This window comes from Ochotona curzoniae, unplaced genomic scaffold (genome assembly GCF_017591425.1).
Source record: "Ochotona curzoniae isolate NIBS_2020 unplaced genomic scaffold, NIBS_Ocur_1.0 contig_1274, whole genome shotgun sequence".
NCBI classification, from domain to species: Eukaryota; Metazoa; Chordata; class Mammalia; order Lagomorpha; family Ochotonidae; genus Ochotona; species Ochotona curzoniae.
This window is the reverse complement of record NW_024465023.1, coordinates 1414010-1438899: the sequence shown is the minus strand read 5'-3', so window position 1 is coordinate 1438899 and position 24890 is coordinate 1414010. Positions and strand designations below refer to the sequence as shown.

General features: G+C 43.8%; 1 protein-coding gene across 1 annotated transcript in view; it reads left to right on the top strand.

The window, feature by feature from the left end:
• Window positions 1–24890, top strand: part of CTPS2 (CTP synthase 2) — a 113486-nt gene that overhangs the window by 79556 nt on the left and 9040 nt on the right. The window contains exons 16-18 of the mRNA XM_040997562.1: window positions 8584–8639; window positions 10515–10611; window positions 15931–16075. Coding sequence (XP_040853496.1) covers window positions 8584–8639; window positions 10515–10611; window positions 15931–16075 — 298 coding nt within the window. The remainder of the gene's footprint in view (window positions 1–8583; window positions 8640–10514; window positions 10612–15930; window positions 16076–24890) is intronic.

Here is a 24890-nt window from a genome sequence, read left to right as displayed (position 1 = left end):
TCATATGGAGGTAAAAGCTATGGTTTGCTTCTTTTTTAAAAACTTATTTATTTTTATTGGAAAGGCAGATATATAGAGACAAGGATAGTCAGAAAGATCTATGTGCTGGTTTGCTCCCCAAATGGCTGCAACAGCCAGGGCTGAGCTGATTAAAGTCAGAAACCAGGAGCCTCTCCCGGGTCTCCCACGCGGGTGCAGGGTCCCAAAGCTTTGGGCCGTCCTCGACTGCTTTCCTGGGCCACAGGCAGGGAGCTGGATGGGAAGTGTGGCAGCCTGGATGCAAACAGGCGCACATACGGGATCCTGGCACTTGTAAGATAAGGATTTAGTCTTCACACTGAGCCCAGTTAGCATTTTTAAAGCTAAGGTGTTTTATACTGGGAACTTGAGATAATAACAGAGCACAAAGGATTAGAGAAACAAGGTATTTTTTTTTTTAAAAAAATTGAAGGAATGACGTCTACAACCCCACAGCAGTAGAGAAACAAGGGAAGGGCTGGCGGTCAGCCCTGGCTGTACTTGCTGAACACCAGTCGTTAGCTCATTGTGGGCACAGCTTCTCATAGCCTTCTAAACCCCTAGGACATACTCACCATTCCGCTGTAGAGAAAGGAATCATATGAAGCATTAGTCACCATCCGGATCATTTTGAGAAAGTCGCTGCACTTGTTCTGAGCACCTCACTCTACAGAGGGACTAGGGGGATACCCTTTCATCCATAGGGGACAGGAGGAGCCTGACAGCTCAGTACCTGCAGCTGAAAGTTGCCTCTCACTGAGAGCCCTGAGGCAGAAAAGCTTCTGTTTCAGGGGGAACATTTTGTGTGAGGAGAGCCTAGCTGAAACCATAGGTTTGACTTAGAGAACTCAGTGACTGCTTGGAGCTACTGGTGAGGCTGGGTGGGGAGTGCAACGAGCAAATGTGAGAAGTGCTGTAGCATCCGCTTGCTCACTTGGCAGTCAGCAGCATCTGCACTGAACGCAGGGTGAGAGGGGCAGTAGGGAGTGGTAGAGACTGGGAAATTGACAATGATGTGTCATGTCAAATGAGTAGTTGACAAAGCAGATAGCTGCATAAAAAAAAACCCGTGGATTCACTGCTGCCAGTCTTCTGAATTTTCGGGAAAATCTGTAAACATTGAGTTTTGTGTGAAATCTTCCTTTTTAAATGTTGGCAACTTAATTGAAATGTTGAAGCATTGTGTGCCAACATTATGCAAGCCAAACATACTACAGATATTTGTAATCTGTGCAGCCTCTGAATGTCTTTGGATTAGACAGTCACCAGGAAATCCTTGCCTGTGGATAGGGTCTTGGCATCTAAAATGCCTAAGTAGTATAGAACAAGGTTCTGGATAGTCTGAGGAATGCCCCGGGAGCAGGCATTTGGTGTAGTGGTAAGGATGTTGCTTAAAATGTGCGTGTCTCCTAGGGGAGTGCCTGGCTTGTGGCCTGCCTCTGCGCCTGACTCCAGCTTCCTGCTAATGCAGCCCCTGGACGGGAGCAGGTGATGACTTAAGTAGGTTTGTGAAAGACCTGGATTGACTCCCAACTCCTGGCATGCCGGAGTGGCCCAGCACGTGGAGCGTGTCTCTCTGTCTTTCAAGTAGAATTTTAAAATGCTGTCAAAGCAATCAAGTGAATCAAAGTAAGACACTGGTGCAGCAGTTGTGTTTGCACCAAATCCAGGCTGGTCTGCTAGGAGGAGAGCAGCAGTGGAGCCCACCAGGTAGGGACTGGCCTTTGCGTGGATGATAGGCATGATGCTCTTTAGCCCTTTTCAAAAAGAAAGTGTGGGAGCAGGTGAAAGGTAAGGGGCAGAAGCTGCGGGATGGGAGTTGCAGCAGGTGGGCCCTCGCTTCCCTGGGCTTGAGCAGGAGGCAAGAAGGGAGGTCAGTGTCTTGATCAGGGGTCCCCAGGTGGGACAAGGGAAATGCAGCAAGGCAAGGAGGTCCCCAAAGGAGGGGCATGTGCCACTCAGCTCACAGCTGAAGACACACAGGCTGCAGTTTAGTTTTCTTTTTTCTGCCTGTCTCTCTCTCCCCCCTACTTTCTCTGTATCTCTCCCTCCCTCCCTCACTCGCTCTTTTCTTCTCTCCCTCTTCTCCTCCCTTCCTTCCTCCTAGTCTGTCTCACTCCCCAAATGACAGCAATCAGGGGACCAGAACCAGGAGCCAAGGATGCAGTTGAGTTCTTCCATGAGAGCAGGAGGGGCCCGTAACTGCTTGAGCCATTACCTCTGCCTCCGGGTCTGCTGTAACAGGAAGCTGGGGTCAGGAGTGGAGCTGTGCATCAACCCAGCAGCTCCGAGATGAGGTATGAGTGTTCTAACTGCTAGGCCAAATGACCATTCAGCTTTACAAAAGAGCTTTTAAAAAGCTTATTTGGGGCCTGGCACTGGTGGCCTAGTGGCTAAAGTTCTTGCCTTGAATGCACCAGGATCCCAAATGGGCACTGATTCGAATCCTGGCAGCCCCACTTCCCAAATCTAGCTCCCTGCTTGTGGCTTGGGAAAGAGTAGAAGATGCCTCAGAGCCTTGGGACCCTGCACCCATGTGGGAGACCAGGAAGAGCTCCTGGCTCCTGGCTTTGGATCAGCATAGCACTGGCTGTTGCACTCACTTGGGGAGTGAATCATCGGATGGAAGATCTTCCTCTCTGTCTCTCCTCCTCTCTGTATATCTGACTTTGCAATAAAAATAAATAAATCTTATTTTTTAAAAAAGGCTTATTTGGGGCCCGGCATGATAGTTCAGTGGCTAAATCATTGCTTTGCATGCGCCAGGATCCCATATGATCTCTGGTTTGTGTACCAACTATTCTACTTTCCATCCAGCTCCCTGCCTGTGGCCTGGGAAAACAATAAAGGATGGCCCAAAGCCTTGGGACCCTGCACCCACGTGGGAGACCTGGAAGAGACTCCTGGATCCTGGTTTCATATCAGCTCAACTCCAGCCATTGCAGGCATTTGGAGCATGAACCAGCTGATGGAAGATCTTTCTGTTAATCTGCCTTTCCAATCAAAATAAATAAATTTTATTTTTTAAAGGCTATTTGTTAGAGAGTGAGCAAGCTAGCATTACTATATTTGGAGAGCAAGTCTTTTGGTGACATCACAGAATAGCTGGGATGCAAAGAACATGTGTTGGAGTAGGTGGTGTTGGGCAGCATTGGCTAAGGGCTCAGTCAGAAGAAGGAGTCAGGGTGGGGCTGTCTTTCAATTTAAAATTTTTAATGATGGCGAAATATAGATAGCATGAAATTTGCCATTTTCCCCATGTTTTGAGTGCAGTTCTGTAGTGTTAATGACACACCTCTAATTTTGCAACAATCTCCAGGACTCTCTTCCCATCTTACAAAGCAGAAAATCTATGCCCATTAAATAACAATTCCTCATCCTTCCACTTCCCTGGCAGCCACTCCTCTATTTGTCTACTTGGAGCTCATTGTTCTAGAGCCTTCTTATAAGTGGAATTGTGTGATAGTTGCCTTTTTGTGACTAGCTGACCTCATTTAGCGTAGTGTCGTCATGATCCGTCCCTACTGTAGCAGAATCACCTACCTTTGGAAGGCTGAGCAATGTCCCATTGTATGGATAGGCAGGGTTCTGTTTATCCATTTATCCATCTGTGGCCATTGAAGTCACTTCTACCTGTTAACAGTTTTAGAAGTTTGGCTCTTAGAAAGGAGAAAGAAAAGGGTTAGGTTCAGATGTTAGGATTACTACCATGAGGGTGGGTGTGGACAAGATCTTTAACGTGTCAAAATATCTCATTTGTACATTCTGTCTCTTCAGAAGTAGCCAGTGGCAAATAAGAGAAAGAGGTGGTATAATTTGGCACAGCAGTTTTGTGTCTGAGACTTTTAGGTGCACAGTTGGAGTCTTGCTCTGTTTGCTGGGCGTGTTTATAGGTCCTAAGTGGTCAGTTGTCTTTCTTCAAAGCACTGAGGAGATTTCAGTGAATATTAAATTTATGTGCAGTTCATCTCTGTTTTATTTTTTAAAAGTTTTAGTTGGAAGGTAGAGTGACAGGGAAGGAGAGAGAGAGAGAGATCTTTAGTCTGCTGATTTACTTCCCAAATGGCTCAAGGCCAAAGCCAGGAAGCAGAAACTCTGCCCTGGAGGTCAGGGGTCCAAACACTTCATGGTTACTCAGATTTCCCAGAGTTCTTATCAGGAAAGGATTGAGAGTCAAGGAGTTGGAGGTCAAACCAGTATTCTGAAACAGGACATGAGTGTCCTAAGCAGTGGCTTAACCTACTTTGCTGAGATGTCCACCCCCTAATCTCTGTTGCTTTGTGTGTGTGTGTGTGTGTGTGTGTGTGTGTGTGTGTGTCTGAAAAGACTAGGATGGACAGGAAGACTAGCATGCTGTTGTTGAGGCTTTTCCCTGCAGCTAGGCCCACCACATGGCATGTGAGCTCAGCCACTTACAACACAGGCTGCAGCTGGCTCTCCTAGGCACACTATGTTCAGCAGAATGTCCCTTAGTGCTCTCAATGACAGCGTGCATCAGTTGTTTCAGACATGTTGGAGTGACCCAAGTTTATGCCTGATCACTCCACTGTGAGTAATCCAATGAGAATCTCTGGTGGTATATCCTGGAATGAGTCATATTAGTTCTATTTTGTTGTCAAAATAATCTGAATTTAACTGGTGCTTTATTGCACTGATTCTTAATGTGAGGTTTTTTTTTTTTTTTAATTAATTACATTGCATTATGTGCCATAGTTTTATAGGTACTGGGATTCCCTCCACCCCTCCCCAAACCCTCCCCCCATGGTAGATTCCTCCACCTTGTTGCATTACCACAGTTCAAGTTCACATGACATTGTTTCATTGCAAGCATCTACCAAGCATAGAGTCCAGCATCTTATTGTCCAGGTAAGTTCAACGGCATGTAGGGGAGACCATCTCTGGTCTGAAGGTAGAGCTGGCAGAGTATCATCCCAATCAATGAAAAGCCCCAACATAACATCAGCAACAATTTATGATGTTATGGAATTAATTGAAATAGTATTGAGTAACCAATATGTTAAAAAAAAAAAGCGCACTACATAGGTGATAGAGGGCTAATCTCCAGAATATACAAAGAACTCCAAAGCAACCAAAATACCAAAACAAACAAGCCACTCAAGAAATGGGCACGGGAAATGGGCAGACATTTCACAAAGGAACAAACCCAAATGGCAAACAAACATATGAAAAAATGCTCCAGTTCCCTGGAATAAGGGAAATCCAAATTAAGACATCAATGAGGTACCATCTGATGCCAGTAAGATTGGCCCACATATGGGGAAACACCAACAACACTTGCTGGCGAGGATGTGGGGAAAAGGGAACCCTACTCCACTGCTGGTAGGAATGCAGGTTGGTACAGCCTCTATGGAAATCAGTATGGAGAACACTCAAACAACTCAAAATCTGCATACCATATGATCCAGCAGTAACACTCCTAAGAATATATCCAAAACACCTGTTACACAAGAAACCAACATGCACCCCTATGTTCATAGCAGCACAATCAGTAATTGCAAAAACATGGAAGCAACTGAAATGTAAGGGTTTTTAAATTTTTATTTTAAAGACAGTTATGGGGCCTGGCACCTTGGCCTAGTGGCTAAAGTACTTGCCTTGAACTCAGCAGGATCCCATATGGGCGCCAGTTCTAATCCTGGCAGCCCCACTTCCCATCCAGCTCCCTGCTTATAGCCTGGGAAAGTAGTCGAGGTTGGTCCAAAGCCTTGGGACCCTGCACCCGTGTGGGAAACCTGGAAGAGCTCTTGGCTCCTGGCTTCGGATCGGTGCAGCACCGGCCGTTGTGGTCACTTGGGGAGTGAATCTTCGAATGGAAGATATTTCTCTCTGTTTCTTCTCTTTTCTCTATATATCTGAATTTGCAATAAAAATAAATAAATCTTTAAAAAAAATAATACAGTTATGGAGAGACAGCAAGATCTTCTATCCACTATCCACTCCCAAAATGGCTACAAGGCCTGAGCCAGGAGCCAGGACTTTCTTTTGGGTCTCCCAAAATGGCTGTATGGTCCCAAACCCTTGAGTCATCCTCAGCTACTTTCCGCTTAATATAGCAAACTATTGGTTTTATAAGTTATCCTTGAAACATTTAAAGCCAACAAAAATTTTGAAGCCGCCGTAAAACTTCCAAAGTTCTAGAAGCATGTTTAATCATACACTGTACATGTATCTGTCTCATCTGTTCATCAGATATTTTTGAGTACCTGCTTATGCACTAGGTGCTGGTGCAAGAGAACTCAGTTAACTTGTGGAGCTTCTACTGCAATTCCATTCTTTCTGTTTGGATGGTGTTGTTTGTGGCTAACAATCACGATTGCTTACATAGTTTACTAAGTTCCAAGTGCTTCAGATATTTGTATTTATTTAATCCCCACAGCCGCAACACCCTAGGAAGTAGGGGCTACCATGGTCCCAATTTTGCACTGAGGCAGAGATGTGAGTTAATCTGTCTGAGGCACATATCCATTAAATGGTGGCCTGCAGTTCAGAGCCAGGCAGTGTGGCCCAGGGTCACTACATTCCTCCCTGCTTGTGGTCACTTTTGAACTATCTTAGCAAACTTAGTGCTGTTTCAAAGGTCCTTACACTATGATGATAGCTCAGAGAGACTCTTCGGAGATTCGTTCTGCTTTCTTGCCCTCTCTGGTCATGGTGGCAGGCTCTGGGATTTGATTCTCTAAGCCATCTGTTATCATGAAAGAAGCAGGAAACAAACTTTGGGCCATAGGAATAAAAGATCAATGAGCAAATCAGGGGTCATAGGAGGCATAGAGTTCTCTCAAAGTTAGGGCCAGATTGCAGCTCCTTTTTTCTTTGCCTTCCAGATGGTATATGTAGATGGCATATGTAGTTGCATGTTGTATTTTATTTCCCCTTTTCCTCTAATGTCTATGAAGCTGTAACAGTAGTACACAGGTTGTCCCGGATGACCCCTTCTCTCACAAAGGAACTCACTGCACCTGCTAGTCCTCTTTCTAATACATGAGCCTTAAATATTTATTGTCACTTCCATCATCACTAAAGAGAGATCAGTCTGTAAGGACAGAATTGCAAATAGGAGTACAGTTGTGACCACTGATTCTACAATCATATGATTGTGCATTTTTTTTTAAAAAGATTTCTTTATGTGTAGGGTAGCGTGAATCGGGGGAGGGAAGGAGCAAGAAAAAGAGAGAGAAAGGCAGACAGAGAGATCTTCCATCTGCTGGTTTACTTCCCAAATGGTTACAGCAGTCAGGGCCAGGCCGGGTGGAGCCTGGAGCTCCATCCAAGTGTCACACAAGTACTGGGCATTTCCTTCTACTTTCCCAGGCACAGCATCACTTAGCTGGCTTGGAAGCAGAGCTGTCAGATCACTGTGCCACAATACTGGCTTCAATTTGTGTGTTTTTGATCCAAGTCAGAAGTTCAAGTGAGTTACAAGACTTTTGGCATCTTTGGGGCAAGAATCATCCTATTCCAGTCTCATAACTTACTGCAGAGTCTGTTGAACTGAGCCCGGTTCCTGGTTCTGTTGAGGCTTACGGGGACTTCCTGTACTGATGTCCTATATTCCCTTGACTGTGTTCCTGGGGTCTGCATCTTAAGGGCTGGTGCTGCAGGCATAATCATTGACCCCCTTGAACTGTACCAGTGCTGTAACCTGCTCCAGTGCAGTCCTTCTGGAGAGGTATCTGATGTTGAAGCAGTTCCTATTCATTGGATGCTGTAGTCCCCAAGCATCTCGCTGCCATGCCTGTTGCCAATTAGGTCATGAACTTGACGCTGCCTTGAGCTGCAGCTCCTCAGCCACATGAATGTGTTGAGGTAACGCCACAGATGATTCTGAGCCACATACTGCTGATATTATAGGCACTTAGTTTAATCTGCCAGTCTATTATTCTTGAATACCCTGCTTGTTTCCAGTCATTGCCTATTAGATAATGCTATAGTACTCATCTTCATGATCATATCATTGTGCTCATTTCTGTTTTCTGGTGGAGATTCTTAGAAGTCAAATTCTAAGGTTAGTGAAAAGGAAGGATGTAAAGAAATGTGGCCAGTACTGTGGGAAAATGGGAGGCACCTGGTGCTGTGGAGAAGGCATTGAGACCTGCACCGAGTGGACTGTGCTGCCCAGGAGAATGGAATTTGGTACAAGTCCTTTGGTTTGGTTTCTCTTCCTTTGGTTTCATTTTCTTTTATAAAATGGACCCCATGGGGTCACTTGATTCTATTGATTTAATGGACATTACTTGGTCTCCATTTTGTCATAAAATGGAGCACAGATCTACTGGTTGGCATGATGGACTGGTATAACAGTGGGCTTCTCTTACTGTAATGGCGAGGACTTAGCTGAGAATTGCTTCAGGGTTTCAAAGAAGCTGTCACAATTCTCCACTATAAGGGGAAAAAAAAATCTAGAATATTACCTGGAAACCGGTCATTTTTAGATCTTGATAGACACATGGAGCTCAAAGAGGCTTCTTCTACACTTATACCACAGTTATGGTCCTAAAGTGGATTATTCCAGTAAAGATTAATTTCATTCTTTTATCTTTACAGGAAAACTTTATGGCGATGTTCCTTTTATAGAGGAAAGACACAGACATCGTTATGAGGTATGATCCCACGCTGGATGGTTGCAGAGTGTGGGTGCTGAGTGTGTCAGGGCCCCTATGCATAGCAAGTGGCTCTCTTGGATGCCATTCAGCCTGCTGGTACCTTTGAGCTCAGGGAAGATGTGCCACATTTCCCATGGTTTCTCGCCTCAAGAGCAGCAGAGTGTGGGTGTGGAAGACTCTCTTTCTCTTGCTTCTAGAGGTAGTATCTTTTAAGTACCTGTATGCAGTATACATCTAGAGATGGAAAATGGAAAGGAAGACATCATGTCCATGTTATTAGGGGGCTTACATTCTAAATGGAGAGGACAAAATGTTCAGTAAGAGTCATTACAAATCAGATCCTATGTATTGAGGAAGTGACTTCTAGGTAGAACATAATAGCTGTTAAAATAATAACAAAGATCTCAATAGACATTTCTCTAAAACTATACAAATGACCAATAAATACATGAAACGGTGGTAAATATTATTAGTTATGAAAGCAGTGCTGATCAACATCACAAAGACATGCCATTTCACACCAACTAGGATGGCTATAGTCAAAAGTTGGACAAGAAAAACGAGGATGTTGAATATTTAGACTCTTCATCTTTCGCACTGTAGTTCAGCCATTTTGGAAAATCCTTTGGAAGTTCCTTAGAAGGTTTAACTTAGAGTTGACATATGACTTAGCAGTTCTACTCCTAAATATGTCCTCGAGAGAAGTGAAAATATATATTCATGCAAAAATCAGTACATGAATGGTCCCAGCAGCATTATTCATAAAGGCCAAAAAAGTGGAAACAACTCATATGTTCATCATTTGATGAATAGAAAAGCAAAATCTGTTACATGCACACAATGAAATAGTATTCAACTGTAACAAGACATGAAATAATTGATACATTCTACACTACAGGTGTGTGTTAGTTTTGACAAGGACCGGAGCAAGTACAGTGGTGGGGGAATTAAGGCATGACAAGTATACAGGGCTTGTTTTTCCGTTGATTGTGTCTCACACTTGTGTGAATACACTAAATGAGTGAATTATGTTGTGTCTTAATTATATCTCAACAGAGTTGCTGCAAAAGGAAAGATAATTACAAATGATGAAAATTAGTGTAATGTTGAAAAGAGAAAGGCATAATGGGGCTGAGAGTGTGAGAGACAGATCAGAGCCCACTGGGATTTTAGATGAGGAAGCATTTTCAGTGAAACAGAGGTTGAAAAGGAAGTCTGGCTAGGAGAGGCCCTCTTGTCTTCTCTCCCCTCTACTCCTAGATACAGGAAGAAAAAAAGAAAATTGGAAACAATTATCTCATCTACTTCCCCCATTCCGTGATCCTCCCCACCCTGATCCTTGTCCATATGGATATACGTTCTTAACTATTTAAGCATCATTGAAAAGGAAATAAATGAAACAAGAAAGAAAAGGAAGCCTGGTGTTAAGTAAAGGGCTGGGGAGGGTGAGAGGAGTGCGGCTAGCAGCCGCGCACAGCGACCGGTACCTGACAGTCTAGTAGAGCGATCGCTCTAAGTTCCCTCTGGAGCTCTGATGTGATTGTTTAACGTGAGTGTTGAGGTCACTCGTGAGAAGTAGTTGCAGTCCTCAAGCAAATTTGTGATTGGGGGAGAGAGTGCGAATGCGGGAGGAAAGGTGCCGTGAGTGGGAAGCTGGAGCTTGATGCAAGGTTCTGAGGCGGACTGTCTGAGACTTTGTAGCTGTGGTTTATTGAGAAGTGAGCATTAGGCTTTGAGAGTTTAGTCTAGAAATGATTATTAGTTAGAGGCTTTCTGGGATGGAAAAACCACCCAACTGATGGAGGATTTGTCATAAGCTGCTCTGCATTTTTTCACTGAGGCTCCAAGATGCTGAATTTCTTATCTTTCCAGGTGAACCCTAAGATGATCAGCCAATTTGAGCAGAAAGGTTTAAATTTCGTTGGTCAGGATGTTGATGGAAAAAGAATGGAAATCATTGAACTGGCAAGTAAGTGAGCTCTTCAGTTTCCTAAAGCTTTGTGAGTAGATAGCCTCTTCGCAATGCCTGCACACTTGTTGGAGATCCAGTTTGTTCTCTTTCCTTTCTTTCATCCTGTGAATGAAGTTTTCAACTATAGAGTACATGAGGAACAGACTATTTAAAGTCCAGATTGTTTTGGGGCCTGTTAGTATGATTCCATCCTAATACAGTGTTTTGTCCTGGGTTGACAAGTTCCGGAAATTCTGTTTCCTCACCATGCACCACCTGCTCTTCATCTGTTCTGTAGTTCCAACACTCTGGGAAAGGCAGGCAGCTCAAGTTGAGTGGTACTCTGCTCAGAGTCCTGCTTTGGGGCAGACTGAACATGTGCTTGCCTTGCTTCTGGTCACCGGGCCTGGTGTCTGTTGTCTGCGACTGGCCTCCTCGCCTACCTTTCCCTATTGCTCATGCTCAGTGCTCAAGCTTGGGGCCACTTACTTGATGTCAGAACACTAACTCTTTGTACTCATAGGTCTTAATAAGACCACACAGAACACAAAGAAAGGGGTTGGCGTTTTCTTGAGGAAAAACCTCAAGGGAGTTGCTTGGGTCAGGTTGTCAAAGCCCCGGAGAGCACAGGCACACATCTTAGGTTCATTACTGACAAGGCAGCAGAGAGGATTCTCTACTTCAGCTGTGCAAGGACGTGGTAATGCCAAGGTCACTGCTGGTCCCAGCCCTTTGCCTGGGAGTCCTAGCTCAGAAGTTCGCAAACCAGTGTCTGTGGTCTAAATCCATGAGCTTTTGTAAGCTAAGAATCCTCTTTGTTTCTTTCTTTTTTACATTTTAAAATTGTTTTTAAAAAGAATGATATTTGTGATATGTGAAAAGTGTCCATCAATATTTTTATTGGAACACAGCTGTAGGGGTAGAAGGTTGTTAGCTTTTTCTCATCCATCATAAGGGTCATGGCTAACACACTTATAACAAAAGATTAGTTGACAAGAGAAACAAATGGCAGTTTTATATAATCAAAGTTTTGTGAAGGTGATAAGTTTATTTTTGTTTCTTTGAAAAACAGAGGGGCAGAGGAAGAGACAGCGAGATCTTCTATCTGCCAGTCCATTCCCCAAATGCCTGCAATGCCCAGGGCTGCATCAAGCCAAAGCTGGGAGCCTGGAGCTCAACCGGGGTCTCCCCATGGGTGGCAGGGACTCAAGCAAAGGGGCCATCACCTGCTGCCTCCCAGGGGCATGTGAGCAGGAAGCTGGAATTGAAGACAGACTCAGGATCTGATCCCAGACACTCGGTGTGGATACAGGCATCTCATCTGATATGCCAAATACCCACCCATTATCAAAACTTTAAGTGACATGGAGGCCTTGAGAAATAAAGTTCCAAAGACCTAAGAGGAACTCTTTCAGTTTATGTTTAGGGTCAATGAAGAATGGACAGCCATATGGACATGTGATTGGATCAAAGGATGTGATCGAATGGAAATAGACTGAGGGAGGGAAACCTGGCCGGGTCTGTGTATGCAGATTTTTCTTGGCTTCCTGGGCAACATTCCTTCCTTCCAGGACAGGGCACTGCTGTGCTGGGGGTCTTGTGACCTACTTCAGCCAGCAGGTCTTTGTGGCCAGCTTTTGCACAGAAAGATAGGGGAAGGTCAGAGGGCCTGGCCTCTGAGCTCCTCCCAATTTCTTTTGGTTCCAAGTACTTTTGGCTAGGGTAGTGATTTCACAGTTCAACCACAGCCATTCTCGTGCATGTATGTGTTATTTTTGCCTGCTTTTTATGCTACAGTAGCAGAGATGAATAGTTGGGAAGGAGACCTTAGGCCTACAAAACCTCACATATTTGCTGCTTAGCCTTTTTACAGAAATGTTTGCTAATCCACACAGAACTAACTTGAATTGAATATTGTCAGGTGCCTACTTGACCAGTTAGTCCAACTAGATCTTCTCTTGAACCTTCCATCTCAACTTCATTTGGGTGAATCTCAACTTCATTTGGGTGAAATTTACATGTTTTCCAAACTCCCTCTTCCTCCTGGCTATATCTTCTGCTAAGACATCACCTTGTAACATCTGCCTTGCTGCCGTTGACATTGGGAGCTGGACTATGCTTTGTGATGGTGCTTATCCTGTGCATTGTAGAGTTTGGCGGCAGCAACCCTGGCCTCCACTCACTGGGTACCAGTAGCACCTCACTTGCCAGTTGCAACAACGCAGAATGTGCCCAAGCCTTAACAGCTCTATCCCCAGGGTGTGTTTTCCCTCTTGCTTGTGAATCACTCTGCTACACTGGCAGGCTTGAACCGTGGCTTACTGGTTCTTTCCCTTCACACCCTTTGCTTGTGGTCAGGTATCAAGACCTGCAGACTCCATCTCTGGAAAGAATATTTGGCATTGTGTCTCTTCCTGACCACACTGCTCCAAGCACATGGTTACTCCAACTCAGATTTGCTCTTGAGCCCTCCAAACCTCTTGGTTTTCTCCTCTCAGCAGCTCCAAACAAGGCCTGGTCTCTGACTGTGATTCTTGAGCATTCCAATGTTCAAGAATCCACTTGCATTTATTGTCAAGTATGTACAGGAGCCTCTGTAAATGGCGGCATAATGTTTGAGAACCCACTGCTTCAACCTGTGTGCTTCAAGCTCTAGATAAACTCAACTGCTTACCGTTCCTCTAAGCTTCTCCCTTCTTTTTCCATACTTCTAGCACTCTTGTCTGCATCAAATTCCCTTTCACTTCTACTCTGTTTAGGTACTTCTGGAGTCCTGACCAGCGAAGAGAACTGGGGGTGGAGCAGGCTCCTTTGAATACACTAGCATTTTGCTTGGATCCTGAGTGAAGACAAGCAATGGCTGCTTAGTGGACACTCTGGTTGCCTGTTGCTAGACCCCTTACTTGGGACACTGCCTGCCTTGTGTAACCTACAAGGCAGGTGATGCTATTCCCATTCTATAGAGAATGGGGCTGGAGTGCAAGAGGCTAAGAATTTTGCACAGGTCCATCAATCACTGGTGGGCCAGAGAAAGCCCAAGTGCTCACCTCTGTCTACCACCACCTCTGTGGGATTTTATTTCTACTCTTGCTCTCTGCCTGAGATGATCAATCTATGATGGGAGTTGTGAATTAGGATAGTGAAGATGGATTTCCTGCTTGAGGTGTCTATCTGTAGAACTACAGTGTGGACCACTGCAATACCTGAGAGGATGGGGGATTTCTTAGGGAAATTACCAGTTGTTTATTTTTTTTTGAATATTCCTTCTCTTTTAATTGTTCTGGTTCTTGTGATCTTGAACAAATAATTAGAAGTCACTTTCATCACAAGGGTTTGATTCCCAGGGGCACTTTCAATTTCACATGGGTTGCAAAGGAAATGAAAGCTGTTATAAAACCTTGTAAATTTGAAAAGCTGACTGCAAGGGGATTGGTTTTATGAAGGGGAACTCCCCAGCAGAGTGGTCTTCAGTAGTCCTGGGAAGCAGATCTGTGAATCTCTGGTCTCAAAGGCTTCTGAGAGCAAACCTGGAGAGAATCACATTGCTTACAATCTCATGAGTGTGGATGATATCTCTTTTTTTGTGGGCGCACATTCCTGCAACAAGGTGGCATGCTCTCACCAAGTTTTTCTACTGGAGTATTCCTCTCCTATAACGAGACTTCTTGTTAAATATAGACGATTTCTGCGCTAGATTTTTCTGGGACCAGAGTTGTCTAATGGAACTTTCTGAAATGCTGGGACCATTTTGGCCTGTCTGGTATTGGCGGCCACCAGCCATAGTTGACCCCTGAGTGCTTGGAACGTGTTCAGTTAACTTTAATGAATTTAAGTGGCCACATGTGGCTAGAAATGACGTCTGCCATTTTGTATAGCAGAGCTTTAAAAAAAATAGTAGCGTTTGGATGGCCACTGGTAAGTGATGGACTTTGTGATTTTGAATTCCATACTCAAGTCTTAGGTCACCTGATGAAATCTTATGACAAGCTTTAAAGTTATCTTTTTCCTGAAACATTGTATTTTGTTATCTTAGTTTGTTATATCAATTGCAATTATTTTTCAAGTTGGGAACACAGCATACTGACCATGCTCTGTACAACAGCAATTATGAGATTAGAGAGTGGCTCAAGCCATGTGCTTTCCAATCTGGAAAAAGCTTTGATTGTTTTTAAAGGTTTGTTTATTTATTGGAAACACAGATGTACAGAGAGGAGGAGAGACAGAGAGGAAGATCTTCCATCCAATGGTTGACTCCCCAAGCAGCTGCAATGGCCAGTGCTGTGACGATCCAAAGTCAGGAGCCAGGAACTTCTTCCAGGTCTCCCGGACCGTCTTTGACTGCTTTCCCAGGCCAGAAGCAGGGAGCTGGATGGGAAGTGGAGCTGCCAGGATCAGAACTAGAGCGCATATGGGATCCCAGCATATTCAAGGCGAAGACTTTAGCCACTAGGCCATTGTGCTGGGCCCAAAAAAGCTTTGATTTTTAAATTGAAAGTAATTTGGAATCCTAGAAAATTTCATTTCAGATTTGGAAATGTTATCCATTTAATTCTGAAATGGGATTACAGATACTTGAAACTTGAAAACTACTATTTGGTTTCCAAGACCTTTACGAGAACTTAAATTGCCTATACCTGTGCTATGGAACTAACTTAATCCCTCCCCCATGATAATGTAATATATGCTCATTGTAAAAGTTTGCACAATATATGAAAGTGTTAAGGAAGAAAAGAAGATTATGGCTTCTCATTGCCCTGAGATATCATCACCGTGTCCATAGGGAAGACTGCTCAGAGACTATGCAAGGGAGAAATTGGCGTGGACTGAAATCAGAGTACCAGTTGATTTGATGGTGCCGTGACTTCTCTCCAGTGGAAAGTGTGACTAGCAAAGCAATTGTCCTTCTACCCCCAGGGGCATCCCCTGGGATCAGAGTTGTGTTGGTTTATCCTGGGCACCCTGTAGAAAATTACCTGGAGTTGTCTAAGACAAAGACTATCCCAAAGGTAGTCTAAAAAGTCCAAGGCTTAGCTTGGAGGTAGAGCCAAGTTAAGGCTTGGAATAGATTTTGGGCAAGCAGATTTCATTGTACTGGGCAAACATTTTTATTTAAGTTTGGTCACTCCTCCACCTTCCACTAATAAGACCCTGGGTCTCTCATTGAGATGTGTTTTATAGTTTGGAATTCTATTACAAAAATACATGATGAAAGTAACCAACTGTGATAAGTTAAATAACCATTCTACCGTTGAATGAGTTTTCTTATTCAAAGATAAGAGCACTTTTCAGGCTGATCTTGAGTTGACTTCAGTGGCATTGTGCTTGTTCTCATTTCAGATCATCCTTATTTTGTTGGTGTCCAATTCCATCCTGAGTTTTCTTCTAGGCCGCTGAAGCCTTCCCCTCCCTACCTGGGGCTGTTGCTCGCAGCAACGGGGAACTTGAATGCCTACATGCAGCAGGGCTGCCAGCTGGCTTCCAGGTAAGCAGCTTGCTGCTCCTAGCAGTGGCCCAGAATGCGCTGTTGCAAACACCTTGGCTCGCTCTGGAGATTTCACACCATGATGAAGTTACTGTTAGTTGAGGAATTGGCTCTTCCTCTTTATACACACAATGTCTTTCTCTTCATTAAGCTAATCAGATCTACAGCAGTGGAGTGGCAATTTTCCAAATCAGGCTGTGATAGCTAGCTGATCTCCTTTTAGACAGTTTTGTCATCTATGTAAGTGAAAAATAAGATTTCCTTTTTATTTTTTCTTTGATTCATTGATGTGACTACTTGATGTGCTGATTGGCTCTGTCTTGGAAGTGGCTTGCTTCTAGTCTTTGCCTCCTTTCCCTCATTAGTAGGTTATTTGTATGTAAGGAACATGAATCTTTTGTTAGCTTGCAAATGTTTTGTCATTTTGTTTTTCTTCTAAGCTGTTAATGGGTCACTTTTCATTCTTCCTAAAATGTGTGTAGTCCATCATTTATGTTTTCTAAGGAGAATGATGTGGTCAAATAGTTTACCTTTCTGGATCTGCCTTTAGCATCGTGCCTAAAGCCTTTTGCTAGGGAGGAATTACGTAAATAATATCCCAGATGTTTTCCTCCAACACATTTGTGGTTTCCATTTTATAGGTTAAGTCTGTAATCTGTGTGTATTACTCTGAGGGAATGTGTGCAGTAGCTGTCTTGCTCCCTCTCACCTCTCTGAAATTATTCGCAGAGTGATTTGCATTTGTTTGAGGATTTTTGGTTGCGTTCAGCTGATGAGTTACCTCTCCTGTGAAGCTTTGCTTTCTCACAGCTCTGCTGGAAGTACGGCCTTGCTCTGCCCAGTTCCTGTGATTCTCGACAGGTCACTTTGCTGCTTCTCCAGGTGAACAGTGCACTGGGCCATAAAGTCATGGTCAAGAGAACGATGCCTCAGGGAGTTCCACTGCACAGTGGAGCATTAGTTTGAGGATGGATTTATAGCTTTGCTGTTTCTTGTAGAATATTATACTTAATAATTGTGAAAACAGAAGGAACTGGCCAGAACAGCATCAACTTAAGTGGGGTAATTATGATAACTGGGCATATGTAGTTAAAAGCTTGCCGTTGTTGATCCTTAGCCTGGGCAACGACTCTTAGAATGTTGTGTGGGGCATTGCAGTGACCCGTGCATGGGATGCATGAGGGTACTTCAAACATGTGTGAGCAATGGACTTAAAAAGTGAGATGATGTTGATGGAAAAATGTTGAAATCCATTTTAGTTTTTCTAAAAACAGATTTTCGACAGACTTTATAAGTTCCTTGTGTGTATGTGTGTCATACAAGGTTGCTTCTTTTTTTTTTTTTTTTAAAGATTTATTTTTATTATTTTTTCATTGGAAAGGCAGATATACAGAGAGAGGAGAGACAGAGAGAAAGATCTTCCGTCCGATGATTCACTCCCCAAGTGAGCGAAATGGGCCGATACTATGCCGATCCGAAGCCAGGAGCCTCTTCCGGGTCTCCCACGCGGGTGCAGGTTCCCAAAGCTTTTGGGCCGTCCTCGACTGCTTTCCCAGGCCACGGGCAGGGAGCTGGAAGGGAAGCGGGGCTGCCGGGATTAGAACCGGCGCCCATATGGGATCCCGGGCGTGCTAGGCGAGGACCTTTAACCACTTGCGCCACCGCTCCGGGCCCAAGGTTGCTTCTTTAAAAAAAAATTTATATGCTTTGATTTGAAAGGTAGTGTTAGATTCGCCACTCGCCAAAATGTTAGATTCTCTGACCACCAGGGAAAGAATAATTCAGCTAAATATATGAAAAGAATTTAGATGGCATTTATTTCAGGGATCCACGGTCACGGCTTCCCTTCCCCGTGCAGCAGAAAGGGCAGACGGGAAGGAGTGAGCTGCAGAGGAAGAAGAGCGCAGAAGAGACGGGGAAGGGGCTCTTTTAGACTCTCCTTGACACGGAAGCCAAGACGGGGATCACCTCGGCCCTTATTGGTAGGGGCCATGGGTCTGTGTTCCTCATTGGTGCAGCGGTTGCCTCACTGCCTGAGGGGCCCACCAGAATTTCGCCATCCATTCCGGGTTTGGTTGGGGGTGAACTCCGCCCTTCTCCGGCCACCATGGTAGCCATCAGGTAAATTTACAGAGATTGGAGAGACAGAGAGAGAAGGTCTTCCTTCTGCTGGTTCACTCCCCAAATGGTTGCAATTGCTAGACCTGAGCTGATTCTATCTGAAACCAGGAGCCAAGAGCTTCTTCAAGGTCTCCCATGTGAATGCAGGGTTCCAAGGACTTAGGATATCCTCTGCTGCTTTCCCAGGCAGGGAACTGGAATTAGAGCAGCTGGAGCACAAATTGGTACCCATATGGGATGCTGGCACTGGAAGGTGGAGAGTTAGCCCTGTTGAGTCACGATACCAGCCCTCATGAAAGGTTGCTTCTTAGTGCTGTCTCCGCCGGGAGAACACACTTTCTAGCTCTTTCAACTCTTTGTTCACATGGGAGCCACTGTCCATATCTTGTGTGTTGAATGCCTTACTGAAACAGTGAGGGATGTTTTCTTGTCTTCTTTTTTTAAATTCATTTTTATTATTATTATTATTATTATTATTATTATTATCATTTTAAAAAGATTTATTTATTTTCATTGGAAGGCAGGTGTACAGAGAGGAGGAGACAGAGAGGAAGATCTTCTGTCTGATGATTTACTTCCCAAATGGCCACAACGGCCGGTGCTGAGCCGATGCAAAGCCAGGAGCCAGGAACTTCCTTCTAGGTCTCCCATGCATGTTCAGGGTCCCAATGCTCTGGGCCATCCTCGACTGCTTTCCCGGGCCACAAGCAGAGAGCTGGATGGGAAGTGGAGCTGCCGGAATTAGAACCAGCACCCATATGGGATCCTGGTGCATCCAAGGCGAGGACCTTAACTGCTACGCTATCGCGCTGGGCCCTATTATTATCAGTTTTACATTACAGTTCCATGGGCTCCTGGGATTTCCCTTATCTCCCCCCGCCCCGCCTCCACCTAGTTCCTCCATATCATTACTAAAGTGTAGTTCTTCATTCACAGTCATATGTCCATCATTGTGGGCATGGACAATCACAGAGAGTCCAGCATCCTATTGTCAAGATATAGTAAACAATTTCTTTGTAAATCCATCATTGTCTGGAAGTAGAGATGCATACTACCTTGTATCCTCACATCTGGAGATGTTAGTCTCCATTTCACAGTTACTGTACATCCCCTTAAATGAAAAGTCATAATACAAAATCAACAATAGAAAGAAAAATAGAAATTTACAATACCATGAAGTTAAATGACAAGTTACTAGATATGACAGTCTCCATTACACAACTACTATACATCCCTTAATTGAAAAGCCACAAAACAAAATCAACATCAGGGAGAAAAAAGAAATTAACAACACCTTGAAGTTAAATAACATGCTACTGAATGACTAATGTGTAGCTGAAGAAATGAAAATCAAGAACCTTCTTGAAGAAAATGATGCTACTGTATGATCTGTGAGTCATTGGAGAATTTAATCAGAAGAAAGTGTTTTGAAGAGATGAAACTAAAATAAAACATCAAGAGCCAAAAGCCATGTGATATAGTTTCCGCTGATTTTTGTTGGTGAAATCTGTCTCTTCTAGACAACAAACAGATGGGTTTTGTTATTTAATCTGGTGTACCAATCTATGACATTTGATTGAGCTTAAGCCAATTACTTTCAGGGTTACTACATATGGGTGATATTTTGGTCCTTCATTTTGGGAATGGGTTGTTCATTGGTTTAGTCTTCTGTTGTCATTTTACTGGGATGTTCTTCACATTTGCCTTTGGTTTTGGTAGGTGCTATTCCTCTTCTCTGTCAAGAGAACATCTTTAAGTATCATTTGTAGGGCAGGTTTGGAAGAGGCAAATTCTTTTACATTTTTTTTACTGTAGAAGAATTTTATTTCATTTTCAAAGACAAAAGAAAGCTTTGCTGGGCACGTTATCCTGGGCCAACAATTTTTTTCTTTTAGAATCTGAAATATGTCACTCCATTCTCTTCTTGCCTGTAAAGTTTCCTGTGAGAGATCTCCTGTGAGTTTAATTGACATTCCTTTATATGTCAATTGATTTTTTTACGTACACTTTTAATGATCTTTTCCTTATGTTCAACTGAAGAGAGCTTGATGGTCATGTGTCTTGGTGAAGATCAGTTTTGATTAAGCCTGTTGGAAGTTCTCTGTCCCTCCTGGATATTGTTTCCCAATTCTTTCTCCAGATTAGGGAAAATTTCCCCTTATTATTTCATTAAATATATTTGTAAAACCAGTTTCTGTTTTTACATCTTCTGGGACTCCCATAACTCTTTTTTTTTCATTGTTAATAACATTGTATTATGTGAAACAGTTTTATAGGCACTGGGATTCCCCCCATTCCTCCCACAACCCTCCCTCCATGGTGGATTCCTCCACCTTGCTGCATAACCACAGTTCAAGTTCAGTTGAGATTCCTTCATTGCAAGCATACACCTAGCACAGAGTTCAGCATCTTACTGTCCAGATAAGTTCAGGGGCTTCTTGGGGCGACCTTCTCTGGTCTGAGGATAGAGCTAACAGAACAAAGTCCCGGTCAGTTAAAAGCCCCAACAAAACATCAGCAACAATATACAGTGTTATGGAATTAACTGACATAGTATTGAGTAGGAAATATGTTAGAAATAATGCAAGTTCAATTTTTCAAAACACATGGGTTGAGACAGTATCAATGACAGGTTCAAAAACAAACAGACAAACAAACAAAAATCCCATAACTCTTATATTTGGCCTCTTAATAGTGTCTTTCAATTTTTGAAAAAGGCCTGATCCGGTTCTGCTTCCAGCTTTTTGTTTGTTTCCCCCCGGTGACAGGAAATATCTTCCAATTCTGAGATTCTTTCTTCTGTTTGCTTCATTCTATTTTGGAGACTACCCATTGTACTTTTAATTTGCTCCATTGTATTCTTAATTTCTGATATATCAGCCTTGTCCTATATAGCTAGGTTGTTGGTGGTGCTGATCTTGCCGGAACCTGTTGACCATTAGGTCTGGTGCTACATGGACATATTTTGACCCATACGATGCCACAGTTCTCACATGTGGTGTTGGGGGAACATTGTGATAATGGAGCAAGGTAGGAGGCTGGGAGAAATTATTCACTTGTTTCTATCTGGCCATTTGCAAGTGCCAACTAGTACCCCAATGCTGGGGGCTTGCATAGTCTTCCATCTGCAAGCTGATTCCCACATGGGGATTAGTGGTCTCTAGGAAAAGCTCCCCAGTAGTTCCTGAGAAAAGTAGCTGATTGCTAGTGATTCATTTTTCAGCCCTTGGGAAATTGCAGTGCAAGTACATCTTTTGGGAATCTAGTACTGAGAAGCTCAAGTCACAGCTACTCCCTTACCTGAGCAATGGCAGCAGTCTATAAAAGACAAGAGTCTACTTGGGTTTAGACTTGCAGTCATCTGTTCAGGGACATAGTAATTTTAGGGTAGTAGGCTTTTGGTTCTTATGAGCTATTTGGAAGTACCTGCAAACTCCTCCCGTATAATAAATGATATAGAACCCATGCTCTTGCCAGGAATGAAAATGTGACAGTGTACATGTGACGTTTCTGCCCAGCAAAGCCCATTGGGCACTGGGAGTTTGGGGACTGTATTGGGTTCTGGTCACACAGGTCTTCTGTGTGTATAGCAATCACCATAATGCCTGACTCCCAAGCAAGTATCCACCATATATCACATTGCTTGCCCAAATGGTGTAGGCCCAATATAAAGACATAATCCGTTAGTAATGTGGCCTCCATTTTGTTTGTTTTCCAATTTTTCTGCATCCAACAATCAATAGAAAACAAAATCTCTGATGGCAGTGCTATGGTGTAGTGGGTAAAGCTGCTTGTGATGCCGGCATCCCATGTGAACTCCAGTTCAAGTCCTAGTTGTACTACTTTTGATCCAGCTCCCTGTTAATGTGCCTAGGAAAGCAAAGGAATATAGCCCAGCACTTTGGGCCCCTGCACACACGGAGGAGATCAAGAAGAAACTTCTGGCTCCTGACTTCAGCCTGGCCAGCTCCGACAGTTGGGATCCAGATTGAGTTCCAGCCTCCTGACTTTGCTCTAGTCTAGTGCTGCTTGCTCTGGGCATTTACAGAGTAAACTAGCAGGTGGAAGCTATCTTGCTGTCAGTCAAATAAAAATAAAAATAAAAATTCATGAATTATTGATTTTGAAAATATAGAGGAAAGGGTAACTGTGAAGGAAGAAATGGACATAGATCTTAGAGCACAAGGAGCAATAGGGAGAAGCATGAGGAACTGGCTCTGGGCCCACCCATCCTGGTGTTCACAGCCTCTCATCATGAAGTTGTCTCAACTGTTGGGCTGGTTGTGAACAGTGAAGTAGCTGCAGTGAAGTAGTGAGAACCTTCCCTCTTGTTGCGTCTCTACTACCTTGCTTCCTGCTAGGCTTACTATGAGCATCGGTTCTAATCCCAGTTGCCTTGCTTCCAATCCAGATCCTTGCTTGTGGCCTGGGCCCTTGCACTCACTTGGGAAGCCTAGAAGAAATTCCTGGCTCCTGGCTTTTGCCTGGCACAGCCTTGGCTGTTGTAGCCACTTGGGGCAGTGATCCAGCAGATGGAAGATTTCTCTGTCTCTTTACCTGTCTCCATCTCTCTCTTTCCCCCTTCTGCTCCTATACAACTCCTCTCTCTATACAACTCTGCCTTTCAAATAATTATTTAAAGAAAAAAAAAACAAAGAAAGACATCTAGCCTAATATAGTCACTGTACTCATTTTAAATGTCTTTCTTTATAGTTATATATGTTGTTTTCATTGTTTTAATCATAATACTCAGTTTTATGAGTATACTCCAGAACATTTGAGGGAATGAGGATTTAGAATATTAATTTCTTGTGATGTAAATTGTTTTGAGATTCATGCATAGTTTTTTCTGATAAGGATTTTGCATCAACTGTCTGAGGACCTTGTGTGTGCCTGCATCTTTTGTGTGTGTGAGTGTGTGTGGATGTTGCCATTGCATCATGTAGATAAATATTTTCTACCAAATATTTTTGTAAACTATCAAGCCTACAGAGAAGGTGGAGGACTAGTATGGTGAACACTTGTGTCTCCTTGAGGGCAGGCCATCATCTGAGACCATGTCACCACATTTGCTCCCTCCTCCCCTGCATGTACTTATTCCTGAGTTGCTTATAAGTAAAGTGAGAAGAATCACAGAGCTCCACACCACAATCCTTTATCATGCGTTTGTTAAAATGGCAGCTGTTTTCTTAAATAGCTGAAATATCATCACAGCTAAGAAAATGAACATTGTTTCAATCACATTATTTTTTAAACTTCTCTATCTCTAAATGTCCTTTGAGTCATAAAATCAAGACAATTCAGGATTAATTAATTTCTTGGGGTTTTTTTTTTTTTTTGGTTCCTTTTGATTTGGAAAACTCACCCTGTTGTTTGAGGTTTTTATAATGCTGAGTTCTGTGCAGGGTGCAGACTGGCTGTCTTGTGGAGATGGCCAGAATCTGGAGTTCTCTAGTTGTTTCCTCGTGATTCAACTCAAAGTAGGCAGTTTTTAAAGAACAGCGCAGAGTGGCCTGTTGTGTACTTCACTGGGCTGGGTTAACTGAGCGTAGGTGATGCTGAGCTTACCCCCTGGGTAGGCTGGCTCCTATTTGGAAATGTACTCTGCAAAAGGAGATTGTTCTCCAGGTTAGTTAGTTTTTTTTTTTTTTGAGGATTTATTTATTTTTATTGGAAAGTCTGATACAAAGAGGAGTGACAGAGGAAGGTCTTCTGTTCACTGATTCACTCCCCAAGTGGTTACAACAGCCAGAACTGAGCTGATCTGAGGCCAGGAGCCAGGAGCTTCTTCCAGGTCTCCCACGCAGGTGCAGGGTCCCAAGACTTTGGACCGTCCTTCACTGCTTTCCCAGGCCACAAGCAGGGAGCTGGATGGGAAGAAGCAGGGCAGGTGGAACACGAACCTGTACTCATATGGGATCCCGGGCGTGCAAGGTGAGGGCTTTAGCTACTAGGCTACCATGCCTGGCCCTCCAGGCTGATTTCTAAAATGCTGTTCCCACTACAGTGAGCTCCCCCTCGGGCACCCCCACCCATCTCCTGGCCAGCAGGTACTGGAGAACAGTGCTGTTGGATTCTGCTTCAGCTTCATTCTGCTTTCTTCCCTGACTGAGGAGCAGTGGGTGTCAAGACTCACTAAGTCCAAACCCATCTTTTCTGTCCCAGCTGTCTGCACATCAGTTTCTTTAGATAAAGCCAATGGTAGCCGTCTGCATTTCACATGGTAGCATGGGAGTTTCCAGCTGCAAGAAATGTAAAGTGCTTAGTAGAGTGCCTGGTCTCTGATAGGAGCATAAACAGGAATTACTATGGTTGTTATTGCGATGTTATCATTCATCTTTACCACAGTTCTCTTTTGCTTCTCTCTTGCTTTCTGCCAAACTTCCCTCCAGCTCATCCATCTGCTGCTGTCTGAATGATACTTTCCCTGCATTGAAGGACTTAAAGCCCTCAGAGACTTCTCTTGGTTTACAGAATAAAATTCTTGGAAATGCATGTGAAAAAGCTTGCCACTTCCTTAACTTCCTGCAAGTTTCCATGACTGTGGCTCTGTACCTTAGCGAGGGGAGGGACTTACTGAGCTCTCTTCTAGTAGGGTTGCCGCTTCACAGGATGCCCAAGGCGGGGCCCAGGTGCAAGCAGTGTCCGCATTGCTTGCAAAGCGCATGGGTCCTCCTCCTGGCATGCCTGGCCC